This window comes from Panthera onca, chromosome A2, assembly GCF_046562875.1.
Source record: "Panthera onca isolate mPanOnc1 chromosome A2, mPanOnc1 haplotype 2, whole genome shotgun sequence".
NCBI lineage: Eukaryota > Metazoa > Chordata > Mammalia > Carnivora > Felidae > Panthera > Panthera onca.
In genome coordinates this window covers 26,866,081-26,881,681 of record NC_138340.1, presented here as the reverse complement: position 1 = coordinate 26,881,681, position 15,601 = coordinate 26,866,081, and the positions used below count along the sequence as shown (strand labels likewise).

The 15,601-nt window shown below is 37.9% G+C and overlaps 1 protein-coding gene across 26 annotated transcripts in view; it reads left to right on the top strand.

Moving 5' to 3' along the window:
* Nucleotides 1–15,601, top strand: part of CFAP20DC (CFAP20 domain containing) — a 239,585-nt gene that overhangs the window by 4,735 nt on the left and 219,249 nt on the right. For 18 of the 26 annotated variants that reach the window (XR_009609729.3, XR_009609730.3, XR_009609728.3 and 15 more), the window contains exons 3-4: nt 292–385; nt 8,387–8,459. Coding sequence is in view for 14 of the 26 variants with exons in the window: in XM_060631462.3 (XP_060487445.3) it covers nt 292–385; nt 8,387–8,459 (167 nt within the window). In the remaining 12 variants the exon portion in view is untranslated. Of the gene's footprint in view, nt 1–291; nt 386–749; nt 811–8,386; nt 8,460–15,601 lie in introns of those variants that run through there. The other 8 variants (XM_060631458.3, XM_060631454.3, XM_060631451.3 and 5 more) reach the window with 3 other exon arrangements.

Genomic DNA, 15,601 nt, shown 5'->3' with positions numbered 1-15,601 from the left:
AAGTGAGAGGAAGAGTAACTAAGCTCTGGAAACTAAATTAGTAGCGGGAATCCCTGAAACTGGGGAACTTCTTACAGTTTGGGAGGAAGAGTTTCTTGATACAAGAGGATTTGTCAAGTGACATAGTGTGGCTTCTGTAGTCCAGTTCCCAGCACATTTCAGGGTGAAAGTATCATCAAGGCCTGAGCCTACTTTTAAGTCATTTGACTCTGGGACTTTTTTTTCTGTGGGTTTGCAGCTCCAATTTTATAATAGAAGCCAAATACCATTATTTATATTTTTGTTCTACAGGAGTTTGATAAAGAAGCTAAAAGCTTTGTGTTTGTCCTGGAAGGCAGCAGCCAAACAAACAAAATCCAGTTACCAAAGGAGAATAAGCAAATCCGTAAGTAAGATTTTTAATATTAGAGCTTAACATTTGATTCTTAAAGTTATACTTTTAGGTCTACTACACAGGCATTAGTTTGATTTTTACTGGCATCTGTTTACTTAAAGTGATAGGCTTGTTTTTAATTTAGGAAGTAACCTTTGCCAGGCTTTATATAATGTGTATTGAATATATATAAATATTATATAAATACATACATTCTGTTTCAATGTTAGTTTGAAATCTGGAAGTATTTTTAAGAAGATTTAGAAGATTATTTGATAGCCATTGATTATCATAGTACTGATAGTTATTGAGTAATTAGTATGTGCCTATGATTTCCCTAGCATTTCACATTTATTAACTCTCTTAATCCTGACAGTGGTTCTTTTGCAATGAACACACTGAGGTTGGCTCCTCACCAAGAAATCAGAGAGTTAAGGGTAAGCTTTGAAATAAACCCAGGAGTTCTAAATGATAGGAATGAATAATGAGAAAAAGTTGTGTAAGAAACTATAGAAGGCATTACTTAATGACACATCAACTTGTAATACCATTAGGAATATTAATATTTAATATGTTTAGATATAAATGTGTTTCAACAAAAGCCCAAAGAGTAGATTTTCAATTCTTACATTGGAAATTCGGATCAGCATTTTAAAGCAAAAGGAACCTTGAGAGATCACCTGAATTTACGATCAGAAGCCCAGTTATTGGCAGAATCAAGGTTAAAATTCAGGACTCTATCACCTATCAAATTGGGGTTTGAGTAAACTGATGGCAATGTAAGAAATATAGTTTTTCAAAATGATTAATCAGATTTTCATCAACTTTATGCTATGTATTTATTAACTATAGATTTCAGGTGGTTTATTAAGTATAAGCAGCCAGTTATTTTTTTATGTTAATCATTTACTTATCTGTTCCTTTATCAATTAAGAACATTGATTGAGGGGCACTTGGATGGCCCAGTCAGTTGAATGTCCAGCTGTTGATTTTGGCTTAGGTCTTAATCCCAGGGTCATGGGATCAAGTGCCCCTGTCTGGCTCCACGCTGAGCACGGAGCCTGCTTATGATTCTCTCTTCTCTTCCTCTTCCCTTCTCCCCTACTTGCACTCTCTCTCTCAAAAGAAAAGAAAAAAGTTATGAAAAGATCTGTTCTTGGTACTGGATTTTCTCCTTTTGATTTAGCTTCGCAAACTTTCACAGGCTCTGCTTTAGCTACCACTTCAAGCTACTGCATGTATATTTTAGATTTCTAACACATAAACCAAATCATAGAAATTATAGATGGAAGGTGATTAATTTTAAAATGGTTTGCCAGTGTTTCTTTCTAAAATAAGAAACAGAACCTGAAAGAGAAGGGATAATCTTTTTGAAATAATTTTAATTAATTTGCTACCATTTAAAAATTATGATTTCCTCATTGTTCCTGTTTTTTTTAAACAGTAGAGTTTGTTTTTTAATTATTTCCTCAAAAATGTATATGCTTATAAATGAGGTGAACTAAGTAAGGTGAGCCAGAGAAATATGCCTGAAACTGTAGGTTATTCTTACTACAGGAGACATGGTCCATCTCTTTTTTAAGGACATTGACTTTGTGAGATGGATATATCTGATTTGCGGGAACATGACTTTGTTCTAAACCAAGGTCTCTTGTTGGCCTATACTTCTGTGTAATGCCCTTAGCATCTATGCACATAATCATGTTATCAATAAAATCAAATCACTTCTGGTAACCTTTCTCAGTTGGATCTGAGAAAGATTTCTCCTCTACCAGAGGCTCAGTGACTAAAGACAAGCTCCCTTTACCTACATTTATGTAAGTTTTTTTTTTTTAGAAATAAAACAAATTTAACGTGTTATAATTGCTTTTTAAAAGGAAAAATGATAGTTTTAATTGGAAGAAACAGAAGACTCTTTTAATGTATTTCTTGTACAATGCCCTGCAATTAAAAATTAATCTGGCTCTTCTGTAGCATGTGTGGTACTATAACAAATGGAACAGTTTACAGAGTCTGCCTTGTACTAATGCCTTTAAGATTAATTATTTGTAATTTTTGATAACAGAACTTTATAGCTATTTTTACTAGTATAAAATGACCTTCTAAGTGAAGCTGTTGTTAAACTTAAATGGTGTGTCTTGAATGGAGAATTAGCTTTCAATTAACATTTCTAAATTTAATTCAGTTACCATTGTATACTCCTATTTTAAGAGTAAACATCCACTTTATTTATGCAAACTTGACATTAGGTACCCCGTATGTGTTTCCTACTATATTAGGTACTTAGGAAAAAAATTTAATGATGAAAGTAAGTATGTTTAACTTTTCATTATTTTCATTTTTTTGAGAGAAAGCACATGTGAGAGAGTGGTAGCAGAGGAGGGACAGAGGAAGAGGGAGAGAGAGAATCTTAAGCTCCACGCCCAATGCGGAGCCCAAAGTGGGACTCAATCTCATGACCATAAGGTCATAACCTGAGCCGAAATCAAGAGTTGGACTCTTAACTGACCGAGCCACCCAGACGCCCCTAACTTTTCATTTTAAGTAATGATATTTCTGAATTATATTTGAGCATCTCTGAATGCCAGAGTTTTGCTTGTTTTTTACTTAACATCTTATCAAATAAAGGGAAATGTGATATTAATGATCAGATTATACACTTCTCCAGTGCACGAATCTTGCACCATCTCTTCGTACGCCTGACTTAGCATATCATATATAGTTGGTGCTTGTTAAGTTTGTTAAATAGTCCACATTAAGAAACTGTAACAATTTGGGTCATAATATCTGATTATAGCCAGTTCGCCTTCCTGACCAGACTTAAGTAAATGATTAACTAAATAAATAATTCCATGCTACTCTTCATCCTGGATCACGCTATGGAGCTGCCCCTATGAGAAGCAGCTCTGTCACATGCGGACATGTGGATGGTCTGTCCCAGGACTTATCATTTGGATGGTCTGTCCTAGGACTTTCTGTTTAAGGCTTTTGTTTGAAATTACTGTTTTCTTTGCCAGTGGCATCTGGATCCGATGGTGTGTCTTTTGGGATCAGCATCCCTGAAGCCTTGTGTTTATCAGAGTTTCAGCTGCTCTGGAGGATGAGGTCATCTTTATGAGGTTTCCCCCCAGGCTTCCCCCCAACTCCCATTTTGGTATTCTTTCTAAAATAAATGTCATTATGACTTCCTCTGTTTAAAACCCTTCAGTGGCCTTGACCTCACCACTCTACTGAGAATGCTCTTGTCAAGGTCACTAGTGATCTCTCTATTCCTGAATCCAGTGGCTCATTCTCAGCCCTCATCTTGCTTAACATATCAACACCATTTGATGAAGTTGACACCCTTTTCTTCATTCATCTTCCAGGATGCCCATCCTCCTAGTTCCCTTTCTACTTCACTGGTCTTCCTTTTTAGTTTCCTTTCATGGTTCTTCCTCTTCTCCTCAACCCAGCTTAATGTTGCAGTGCCTGTGGACCTGACCCTTTACCCTCTTTCTGCATTTCCTCCCTTGGTTATCGGTGCTAGTCTCATGGTTTTAAATGCCATCTCTGTCTTACTCCAGCTTACGTTTATTTCCAAATCAGACTTCCCTCTCAAACTCCAGACTTGTAGTTTCAGTTGCTAGTATGACATTTCTACTTGGACTGCTTAACCCTAGTAATTACTCGTACTGCTGTAGACAGCCACATCTCAGTTGTTAGCAACTTGTCTTTTCAGTCGCTCAAAAAAACTTATGTCAGTCCAATTTTTCTTTTCTTCATTCCTTCCATCAGGAAGATCTTGTTGGTTCTATCTTTAACTTAGTTTTAGAGTCTACTACTTCTTGTCCCCGCCAATGCTACCATTACTTCATGCTTGGAATGTGTCTCATGCAACTGTCTTCTCATTGGTCTCCCTATATTTTTTTACTTTCCTCCCTACAGTTTGTTGTCAGTTTCACAGCTAGAGCAGTACTTTGAACTATAAGGCTCTCCTCTCCTGAAAATGCCCCATCTCTCTTGGTTAAAAACCAAAGACTGTAGGACCTTGCAGTATTTGGTACCCTCTTAGCTCTCTGACCTTACCTCCAATTACTCTTTCTGTTGTTAACTCTGCTGCAACCATACAGGTCTCCCTGCTGTTTTAAAACATAGCCTGCTGCCCTGTCACCTTAGCACCTATGCATAAGCTGGTAATCCTCTGCCTAGAGCTTTCTTTTGCCAAATAGCTGCATGGCTCACCCTTTCCCCTCCTTTAGGCCTTTATTAAAACATCATCTTCTCCAAGCTCCTGGGGGGGCTCAGTCAGTTAAGCGTCCAACTTGGGCTCAGGTCATGATCTCACCATTTGAGTCCGAGCCCCACATTGGGCTCTGTGCTGACAGCTCAGAGCCTGGAGCCTGCTTCAGATTCTGTGTCTCCCTCTCTCTGTGTGCCTCTCCCCCATTCATGTGCACGCGCATGTGTGTGTGCGTGCGCTCTCTCTCTCTCAAAAAAAAAACATTAAAAAAAAAAGTCATCTTCTCAGTGCGAGACCCATCTGCCCTGTAATTTATACCCCTTCCACACACTGTTGATCCCTTTTACCTTTCTCTACTTTTTCCCATAGTACTTTCACCATTTAACATGCTGTTTGTTTCTTAGGGTTGTTTTTTTTTTTTCCAATTGTTTTTCTCACCATTGCCAAAAAGCAAACACCCCCCAGCACAGAAATTCAGTGTGTTTTGTTCACCTACAATAGTGCCCAACACATAGTAGACATTCAGTAAATCTTTGTGGGGTAAATTAATGAATGGATGAGTGGCTTCCCATTGATTTTGGGATGACCTGTATCCTTTGGATGGCCTTCATGGTCCTGAAAGATTGAGATCCTAGCTATTTGCCAGAATTACCTCCTGCTGCTTTTCCCTTTCTGACTCTCCTACCAGCCCTTTAGGTCTTTCAATCCATCCATTATACCATGGTTTCTTTCATCACATGATAGAGTATTCCCTCTCCCTGTAATATGTGTTCCTTCATCTGCCTTGCCCACTCAACCCCTGCTTATTCTTTTCAGCTGAATTCCAATGTTATTTCTGCCAGAGAACCTTCACTCATCATCCTCTTTCCTCCAACAACCCAGGATTATATGCTTTCATTTCACCCTGGTCTTCTTCCTGGAACTAGAATAGAAGTTCCAAGAGAGCAGAGACCGTGGCTGTCTTAGTCACTACAAAAATGTCCACATCGAGTCTGGCATGTAGTAGATGCTTAATAAATCTTTACTGAATGATAGATCTAATTTAATCCATACAGATAATCCTGAGGTACAGATCTAATTTATTAGCCCAGTTTTACACACGAAAGTGAAAGAGCCCAGAAAGGTTTTCTGATTTGCCCGAGGAATATGGAATGCCCAGTAACAGAGGCATAGCCGTTTACCATCTTCTGGGTTGAAGTAGGAGAGTGGACTTTAGCAGGCTCTTTGTGCTGGGACTACGCTGGGAACCAGGAAATAACTTCAGCTGTGACTTAGCAGGGCATATGGAAAGGATTACCTTGCGGTGTTCTAGTCCCAAACTCTTGGACGGTAAAACAAACACTCGTGAGGTATGTGTTGGGCATCTAACTGTTACTGGCTGTGAGGGAACAGCTCTAAAACCCACTGCTTAAAAAACGAATGGTATACTGGGGCACCTGGGTGGCTCAGTTGGTTGAGCACCCAACTTCGGCTCAGGTCATGATCTCGCAGTCTGTGAGTTCAAGCCCCACATCAGGCTGCATGCTGATGGCTCGAGGCCTGGAGCCTGCTTCGGATTCTGTGTCTCCCTCTCTCTCTGCCCCTCCCCCACTCATGCTCGCTCTCTCTCTCTCTCTCTCTCTCTCTGTCAAAAATAAATAAACATTAAAAAAATTTAAAAAATGAATGGTGTTTTACCAGTTAAATGCATTTGAAAATATTCAAAGGAAAAAAGGACCTGAGCCCTTAAAAATAGAGGTAATTAATTTCAGCAGAAAACAGATTAGAAAACTGCAGAAACCTGTGTATTTCAGTAAAAAACTAGATTTTTATGAATTTTTATATACTCAGGCATTTTTGGACTACTAGTAGTTCACATTCAGCATTAGTTAGAGTGATTTTCAATATAAGGTAGACATGAAGAGTCAGTTTAAATTTAGTAGGCCACTGGAAAAAAAAATTACTAGGGAGTTTATTTAGCATTTCTGACACACAGGATCAGTATATGTCAAATGTTATTAAAGTACTTTTTACTTTGTCAGATCATCACCATATGGTGTTGTCATACTTCTTTTAATCTTAGAAGTGAAGCCTTTTGGAAACTAGGGCTTCTATATGTGAGAAAGTAGAATTACAAAGCTTTCTTTTTTTAAGAGCAAGTGTCTTTCAGATCTAAAAATGTTCATAGGAAAATGCCCTATATGTGGAGCTCCTTGTGTTTGAAGAGAACAGTGCTGATTCAGTGAGATGTGGGACACAACTTAGGGACCTTTGTGAAGACTGATTTCATTTATCCAGGTGCTCTCTCAGCTCTACATACAGAGGCCATTGTGCAATAGAAAAATCAGTGGAAGATGCAAGAGAGAGATTAATTAATGATGGTTTATTCAAGTTGGCCTCGTTTTTGGTGTCTCACATTGGTTTTGTAGTCCAGAACTCAGGTTGCCTCGCTGACTTTTTCCATAAATTTAGTAATATCCTGTTCCTAGAGAATTTTCAAAGGTCAGAGCCTGTTACTCCCTAATGCCATTGTATTGCTAGTCTATGGATGGCTCTCTGGAGCAGTTTATAAGCTTGACATTATAAGTAAAAGTTATCCTTGTATGTCTGATTTAAAAAGTAGTAAGCAGACTTGACCTAATATGTTTGTTTTTTAGAAACTAAATTTCAGGGAAAATGTAGAAACTCTAAGTTGTTCAGGAATGTTGCAAAACAGTTCACTGAAGGAACTTCTAAACAAAAAGGTATATATAGACTTCCAAGCATGTATTGTTGCTTTAAAATACTTAAATTTGTTAAGCCTCCTAAGTCAGAATAAATAGAAAATAATGTGCATCTTAGACCAGTTGCCTCTTCAAGCATTGCCCTATACTATTAGATTTGTAGGACAGGTTCACAGATAAGTGAAAATATTTCCATTTCCTAACAAAGTCCCACATGAGGAAAAAAGTTCCTAAAAGGGATGTTTTAGGAGGAAGTGATTCTAAAACATCCATTAGGAGCATCGTAATTGAGAGATCAAGCAAAGGTTCAAAACCTAAGAGAAAAGGAATTAAGTGAGTAGGTCTGAAGAGGTAATATAAAATCAATTGGTTTTTCAAACAGTTGTACACTTCAGCTGTCAAAAGTGCCGTAGGGGTTGGCTTTTCTTCATATATTTTTAATTCAGATGAAGCTGGTGATGGAGAATAAAAGCAGTTTGCAGTTTGTGAGCTTTGAATTAATTAAAAGTATGTTAAATTAACAAAAGGTATTATAAATGAAACTACGTTCCTCCATCCATCTCACTGTAGACACATTTAAAACCATATGAACTAGATATGGCTCATCAAACCTTCAGTTGTACTTGTCATAATTAGAATTGTTTTTCTTGATCTATTGTTTTTTATTAAGTTGTTTAGTACAGTTAAAACTGTCAGTGGATAAAAATAATTGCCACACGCTTTTATGGCTGCCTTGATGGGAATCTGTAGTTTAATTTTATATGTTTCTGTTGAATGCAGTCCTCTGTGTACATTCTCTTGCAACCTAATAAAAATAGTAAATAAAAAATTACTATTTTTTAATTTTTCATAAAAATTTCACCCTACAGATGGGACTTTAAAAGGCAACATTTGTTGTTAGAGTTTCGTTTGATTTTCGTCAACTTTTTTGCTTTTATAATGAGGCTGTAACTCCTGGGTAGTGTTATTACAGGTCTGTATTACTGAAACGTTAAAAGCTTCAGATTGTTGAATGTGTGTGGTTGTGTGTGTTTATATGCACATATAAATGGTTGGGACATATTAATGTATATTTTTCCTCTCTCATTCTAGTTGGACTGATCCAGAGGTTTCTTGTACTTCAGATTTACATACCCTTGGGACAAGACTTCTCCACTGAATTGCTGTAAGATATACAGAACTTCTTTCAATGTTTTATGTGTATTAGACATTTGATCAATTGAACCAGTATGGACAGTCATTAATTACAAGTGGCAGTTTTTGCATTAAAGAGCAGTGACTTACCAAGCCGACATGAAATAATTAAACTAATTTAATCGTATTTCTCAGCTATCTCTATAGTCTGTCATTTCCCAAGGGGAAAAAAGCAAATTTCATCTGTTTAAGAAAATATCAAAGGACTATGGATTTGACAATAAACAACCTATAACATGAAGAAAAAAATAATTTATAAGTTTGAACTTTTGGTTCAAATGAGGGATAACTTTGTACTCTATGCTATTGAAAACTATGTTTGGATTACAATGGATTGAAATACCTCATTTTAAAGTTATTTACTTAATGTGGCTCAAGCCACATTAAGTTGAGCATCTTGATCTTGACTCTTGATTTTGGCTTAGGTCATGATCTCATGGTTTGTGAGTTTGAGCCCCACGTTGGTCTCTGCACTGATAGTTCGGACCCTGCTTGGGATTCTCTCTCTCTCTCCCCTTCTCTCTCTGCCCCTCCTGCATGTGCACGCACGCGCTCTCTGTCTCTCTCTCAAAATAAATACATAAACTTAAAAAAAAAAATAGTTATTTAGTCTAGAAATATTGGCCCTCAGTGTTGATATATGAATGGCTTGGAATATATTTTACTTTATTATTTTTAAAAAATGTTTGTTTATTTTTGAGAGAAAGAGAGGGAGATAGAGAGCTGGGGAGGGGTAGAGAGGGGTTGGGGAGGGAGTCCCAAGCAGGTTCCATGCTGTCAGTGCAGTGCCCAACATGGGGCTTGATCTCAGGAACCGTGAGATCATGACCTGATCCAAAATCAAGAGTCAGGTGTTTAACCGACTGAGCTACCCGTGCTCTGGAATATATTTGTTTTAAGTAGCCTTGCTATGAACAGATTGTTTTAGGAAAAATGAGAATATACAACTTTAATTCACTTGAGCTGTCTGTGGTCTGAGATGATTGTGAGAATGGAAATAATGCATTGATTTATGTACTCATATAGCATGGAATATTCCTTACAATTTCACTAACAAATTTGCACATTTGTTAAAACTTTAGACTTAAGGTATGGTATTTTCTCATTTCTCTTTGTAGTTAATAGCTGTCCAGTACCTAAGCTTAGTCTTTTATTTTCCCTGCCGGAATAAATAACTTTTCCTACTAATGAAGGTAATTTTGTACTAGTTATACTGGTGCAAGCGCAGAGGAAAGAAGAGCTTTCTTAATAAAATGAGAATAACATAAATTTCAGGTTATTCTTTTCTCTTTGTTTATGCGAAGTACATTATTAGTGATTTGTGCATATGTTGGAAAAATATGAATTTTAGGTAATAATATACAGTCTTGTTTTCTTGAAAGACAAAGGACAGATGGAACAATTTTTTGCCTTCGTTTTATTCAACTTTAAACCTCAGTAAATATCTAAGATTTTCTATTGTCCTCTGCCATGATTACCATAATTCTTTAAAATAGTTCTTATAGTAACAGGACCAAAAAATTATTTGATGCTCTTATGTATCTTTCCCTGGTTCTGCAGAAAAAGCATTTTCAAGACTCTCTAAAGGCATTCTAAAGGTACAGAGTACCATATAAAGCTTTATTTCCAGTGTAAGGGAAAGTGGTTTCCTACCAAATGGAAGGAGGCAAACTATATTTTATTTTTAAGCTTATTAAGTTTCTTATATAGAAATCCAGTGCAGTGCCTTTTTTTCTTCTGATCTCTACCACCGGTGCTTTTAGATTCTTAGGAAGCAGCAGTGGAGGCACTGGTGGTTGGTCTTCTGATCAAAGCTGTGTAAGACTCTTGGCTTGACCTTGGAGCAGAATCTTCTGCTGATGAGCATTCTTTTTCTATGCAAAATTAAGCTTTATTTGTGTCCTCAAATACTTGAGCTTATCATCCTAGCGTAGGCAATATACTGTTTTAGCCCTAGGCAATACACTGTTTTAACTAAGTTGATAATAACTAAAGCTTCAATTATTGAGAAATTGACAAGTATGTTAGGTTTAACTTAAGTCACAGCAAGAGAGCAGCTGATGTGAATAGCCTATCACTTTGTTACCCTGTTATTTTTTTTTCAAAATTTTTTTAATGTTTATTTTTGAGATACAGAGAGAGCACAGGTGGGGTGGGGCAGATACTGAAGCAGGTTCCAGGCTCTGAGCTGTCAGCACAGGACCCGACACGGGGCTCAAACTCACGAACCGTGAATTACATGAGCCGAAGTCAGACACCCAACTGACCGAGCCACCCTGGCGCCTCTGTTGCCCTATTATTAATGAATGCTCTCGGCTGATGTAAGGGTAGGGAAACATTTGGTGGAATTAATTATTAGACTTTGAGTTCATTTGACTGTAGTCATAGATTGTTTTGTTCTCATACCCACATGGACAAACAAGTATTTGGATTTTTCAAATGGCTTTAGTTTTTTGTTTTTTGGGTTTTTTTTAAGTTTATTTTTGAGAGAGAAGCATGCATGCATGCTCGCGCATGGAAGAGGGGCATAGAGAGAGGCAGGTAGAGGATCTGAAGCAGGCTCTGCACTGATAGCAGAGAGCCTGATGTGGGGCTTGAACTCATGAACTGTGAGATCATGTCCTGAGCCGACACTTAACTGACTGAGTCACCCAGGTGCCCTTCAAATGGCTTTAGTTATAGTTTTAGCAAAATAAATGTCTTATGGACAAAGGTCAAAATTATCAAATAATATGGGGAAGACATTCTGTGTCCTGATCTTGTGAATTTATCAGATTATAAGGAAATGTATTAACTCTGCATTTGAATTTGTTGCTAATAGATAATCAAAATATTTTGCCATTTTAGGAAGTAATGACAGAGACCATATTTTTACAAGAAAGAAGGTAGAATAACGAGTTGAGATTGTCTTTGTAACTATAGCATTTTTTTTTCTTAAATGAAAGGACTTTTTTCAGCGCCCTTCGTGTTTTACGGTGTTTCTAACAGCATAGCTCCAGGCTATTTTAAATAATACATTTCTCTAACAAGCTTGGAAAGCCATATAGCAGAAAGATATCTGGCTTCTGAAATTTTCCGTTGTCAGAATGGGAGAGGCATTTTGTTTCACAAAGACACGTTTACACATCAAGAGGTTTTTGTAAGTGGAGTCTTGCCAGCTGGATTATGAATGCAATCATCATTTCTTCAGCATCTTCCCATGTCTCTCACATCCACTAGATGATTGTACTGCTCAGGGGGAGGTCACGCATCTGTGGGATAGTGGATGCCTTAGAACCAGCAGCGGCTCTGCTTGAGGAACCACTCATTCAGTCAGTCCACACGTCACCGAATTCCTATTCCTGTCATGCAGTGTGTTTTGCATGGAGTGGTGGGTTTGGAGGGGGGGCGCGGTTTACGTCAAACCTGTACACTTTCCAACTCTCGCTTCTACCCTCCTAGTCCCAAACTGCCATCATGCCACCCCTCATCTGCTGTTGAGCATCCCAGTGGATATACCAGATTCTTCTCCTATCTTTTTTCATTTTAATCTCCACATTGCAGCTAGAGTGTGCTTTCTACTTTTGGGATGAGCACTGGGTGTTGTATGGAAACCAATTTGACAATAAATTTCATATATTGAAAAAAAAAAAATAGAGTGTGCTTTCTAAAAACCACCCGGAATTCCCATTGTACTGAGAATCAGCTCTCAAGTTCTTGATAGTCCTGTGTGCTCTGGTCTCTCACCTTTCCCTTCTCATCTCGTCCCTGTCTGCCCTGCGCTCACATTTGTCCACCAAACTGGCTCATTTCCAGCCATACTGGCTTCGCCAGGTGAAGTCTTTTCTTAGGCTTCTACACACAAGTGGTTCATATCCCCATTTCTTCGCCTTGCTGACTCCTTCTCAGTCTTCTCATTTCAATTTATGTGCCCCTTCTTCAGAAAGGTCTTCTTGGATTTCACCCCACTAAATGAATTTCATCTTTTCTGCTCTTTTCTAGCACCCCATTCTTTTCCTTCTTTGTAACAATACCAGTTTGTAATTCTGTACTTACTTGATTATCTGTCTTTTGGGGTAGATTTTGAGTTCCATGAGGACAGGGACCCTGTGTGTTCTACTCATCTGGATATGCCAGGACCTAACAATGCCTGGCACAAAAGCTCTGAAAGGTGGATGAGTGGGCACTGGGGACAAATGGATTGAAATGAACAGGACCCAGTCTCTGTCCTCACAGAGTTTATTCTGAGGGTGAGAGATCAGTTAAAAGGCAATTGAAATACACCTTGATAAATGTTATGATGACATAACAGCGAGACTTGTAGGTAACATGTGAAGTACTAGGTAGAAGTAAGAGCGTAGGCTTGGACCTGGACAGATCCAGTCCTGTTTTATCTCTGTGTGACTTTGGGCAAATTACTTAACTCTCCTCACCCATGGGATGAGAGTAATAATACCTACTACACTGGTGTGTCATAAGAATTAAATGAGAAAATTAACATAAAATAATAATGGCTTACATTTATTAAGTACTTGCTATATACCAGACATTGTCCAAACACTTTGTTTTAGCTGAAAGAATCCTCAGAACGAGCCTCTGTTATTGCCTCTGTTTTGAGGAAAGTGAAGTCCAGGATGGTTCATGAATTTGCCATAGGTCATAGACCTACTAACTCTTAGAGCTAGAATTCATACTTGGAGTTTAAATGTGGAATGTGTTTAAATATGTGCCCTGCACCACTATGCCATGCTGCCATACTTGAAAATACCATTATTTTTCTATCTAACTATACATGCATACATATGTAGTAGGGATATTTTATTTGAATCCTATATGAGACGAAAGGGGTAAGACTTCTACACCTTCTTTAGGGGCTTCCCGTAATACAGTGTTAGCATTAGAGTTTGGGGAAGGAAAAGTCTGCCGTTCTGAGAGGATCCTGTTTCTTCAGAGCTGCATAACCTGACCAGAGTTATCTAAGCATATTACATTTTGGGTATAGAGCAAAGGGAGTGTTTACTGTACTAATGCATAGTGTATTTAGCAATAAAATAACGGAATTCTCTCTTCTCTCTTGGTGTCAACCCACAAAATAAAATTCCCTCCCTTTTTAAAAATAAACTCTTCATTTTGACTTGCATATTTCTTTTTTTTTTTTTTTTTTTTTTTAATTTTTTTTTTTCAACGTTTTTTTTTATTTTTGGGACAGAGAGAGACAGAGCATGAACGGGGGAGGGTCAGAGAGAGAGGGAGACACAGAATCGGAAACAGGCTCCAGGCTCCGAGCCATCAGCCCAGAGCCCGATGCGGGGCTCGAACTCACGGACCGCGAGATCGTGACCTGGCTGAAGTCGGAGGCTTAACCGACTGCGCCACCCAGGCGCCCCTTGACTTGCATATTTCTTAGCATTAGTTGCGGTTTTCATTTCCAAAGTATTTTAGTGCATCTCTAGCTCACTATTTGACCTGAAGTTAAATGATTTAATAAACAGCAGATTTTTAAGAATTCTTTCCTTTTGTGATCTCTTCCGTACATGGCAGTGGGAAGCCAGTGGTTCCCCTGTGTGGGTTGTTAGGTGTTTCAGAACCTGGGGGCAGACATCTGGTATGCTGGAGGAACACTATGAACCTGAGCTCTTGGAAGAGAACCAACTGCATCTTGAAATAGAAATCCATTTTGCTATATTTGATGCTGCCAATCACACTAAATGATTTTGGAATATTACATTTTTTGACAGGAATTGCATTCATTATACTGAATAGTGTTGAGATGCATTAATTCCTTTCTCCTGATTTTGTCATTATCTCGATGAATTCTGAGAGACATTTTATATTGTTAATGCCTCTAGTGAACTGACATTATTTTTCTCATTTTCACTCATCTCAACCAGGGCTTTTTCAGGATGTGGGATGAAAACACTATGAAGCTGGTGGTGGGTATCATGTGCTCTTTGGAGGCTGGGATGCTTAGCCTGTATAGGTCCTGGGAAATATTGCCAGAAGGGTTCACATTTTGAGCCTTTGGCTATTTGGAGTACTACTTTCATGTGGAATCTCACAAGGTAAATTCTTAAAAAAGAGAGACTTCTGAAAGGGCCCCTAGTCCTTTCAAATTTGAACTGATTTGTTGTGATCTCCACATTGCAATATTCTGAATTTGAAACTCTATCTGAATAGAATTTAATGATTTTAACCTAGAATTTGATCTAGGATTTGTGATGCTCATTCCAGAATTCTTCTTTTATCTTTTTGCTCTATCCCCTGGTTATATGCCTTTGGGTCAGGCTCTTAAATTCCATCTCAGTTTGCTCTTCAGTGTATGGTAATGTAAACTTCTTAATTTTATTGTAATTGTCAGAGTTAATCGGAGATGTTGGGGCTTTTTCTAAGAAATTTTAGGAGGTTTAGGTCCATGTGGATCTTAAAGCTTTCCATTTCTGTAAAAATGGAAAACTGAAACATACCCATCCTACAAAACAAAGCTTTAGCCTTAAGGTAATTTTATGAAAGTTTCCCCTACATCACCTTTCCTATTTTGTTGCTAGTGAGCCAGACAAAGAGGTCAGAAAAGAAGTTTAATAGAAGTTTCAGGTCCTTCGACTCTATTGAATTTTGCTCCTAATGCCTCTTCTTCAGGAGCATTGGAGACAGTAGACTCCTTTGAAACTGTATACCAAGTAAAAGGAATATGGCTTCACAGCTGCAGACCTGTTCTTTTCACACGTTATTAGTCTTCTTCAGACACTTTAAAGCCACCAGAGTCGAAAGAACAGCTAAATTTCATGTCTTTACATCAGAATGACATTGGTGAGAGCTTTTGAGATTGTGTCCATTTAACCAAGCACAACGCTTCTCGTGGAAAATTTACTTTATGTTTTTGGTCATTTTGGCACCTTCCTTTAAAGAAAATAGTGGTTGCTGTGTAGCTTTTAAGTTATTTGTAAAAATGATGTTATCCAAGGACCAAGTATTGTATTATCCAATAAAATCCTTTATATCACTTAGTGAATACATGTCTAAACTGTGTGTTTAGAACCAGGCAAAAATGGCCAGGAGTTGCTCTTTTTTAAACTAGAAATATGGTGTACTAAAGTGGTCATGACATTGCGAGTTTGATTAACATTTTGAATGTAT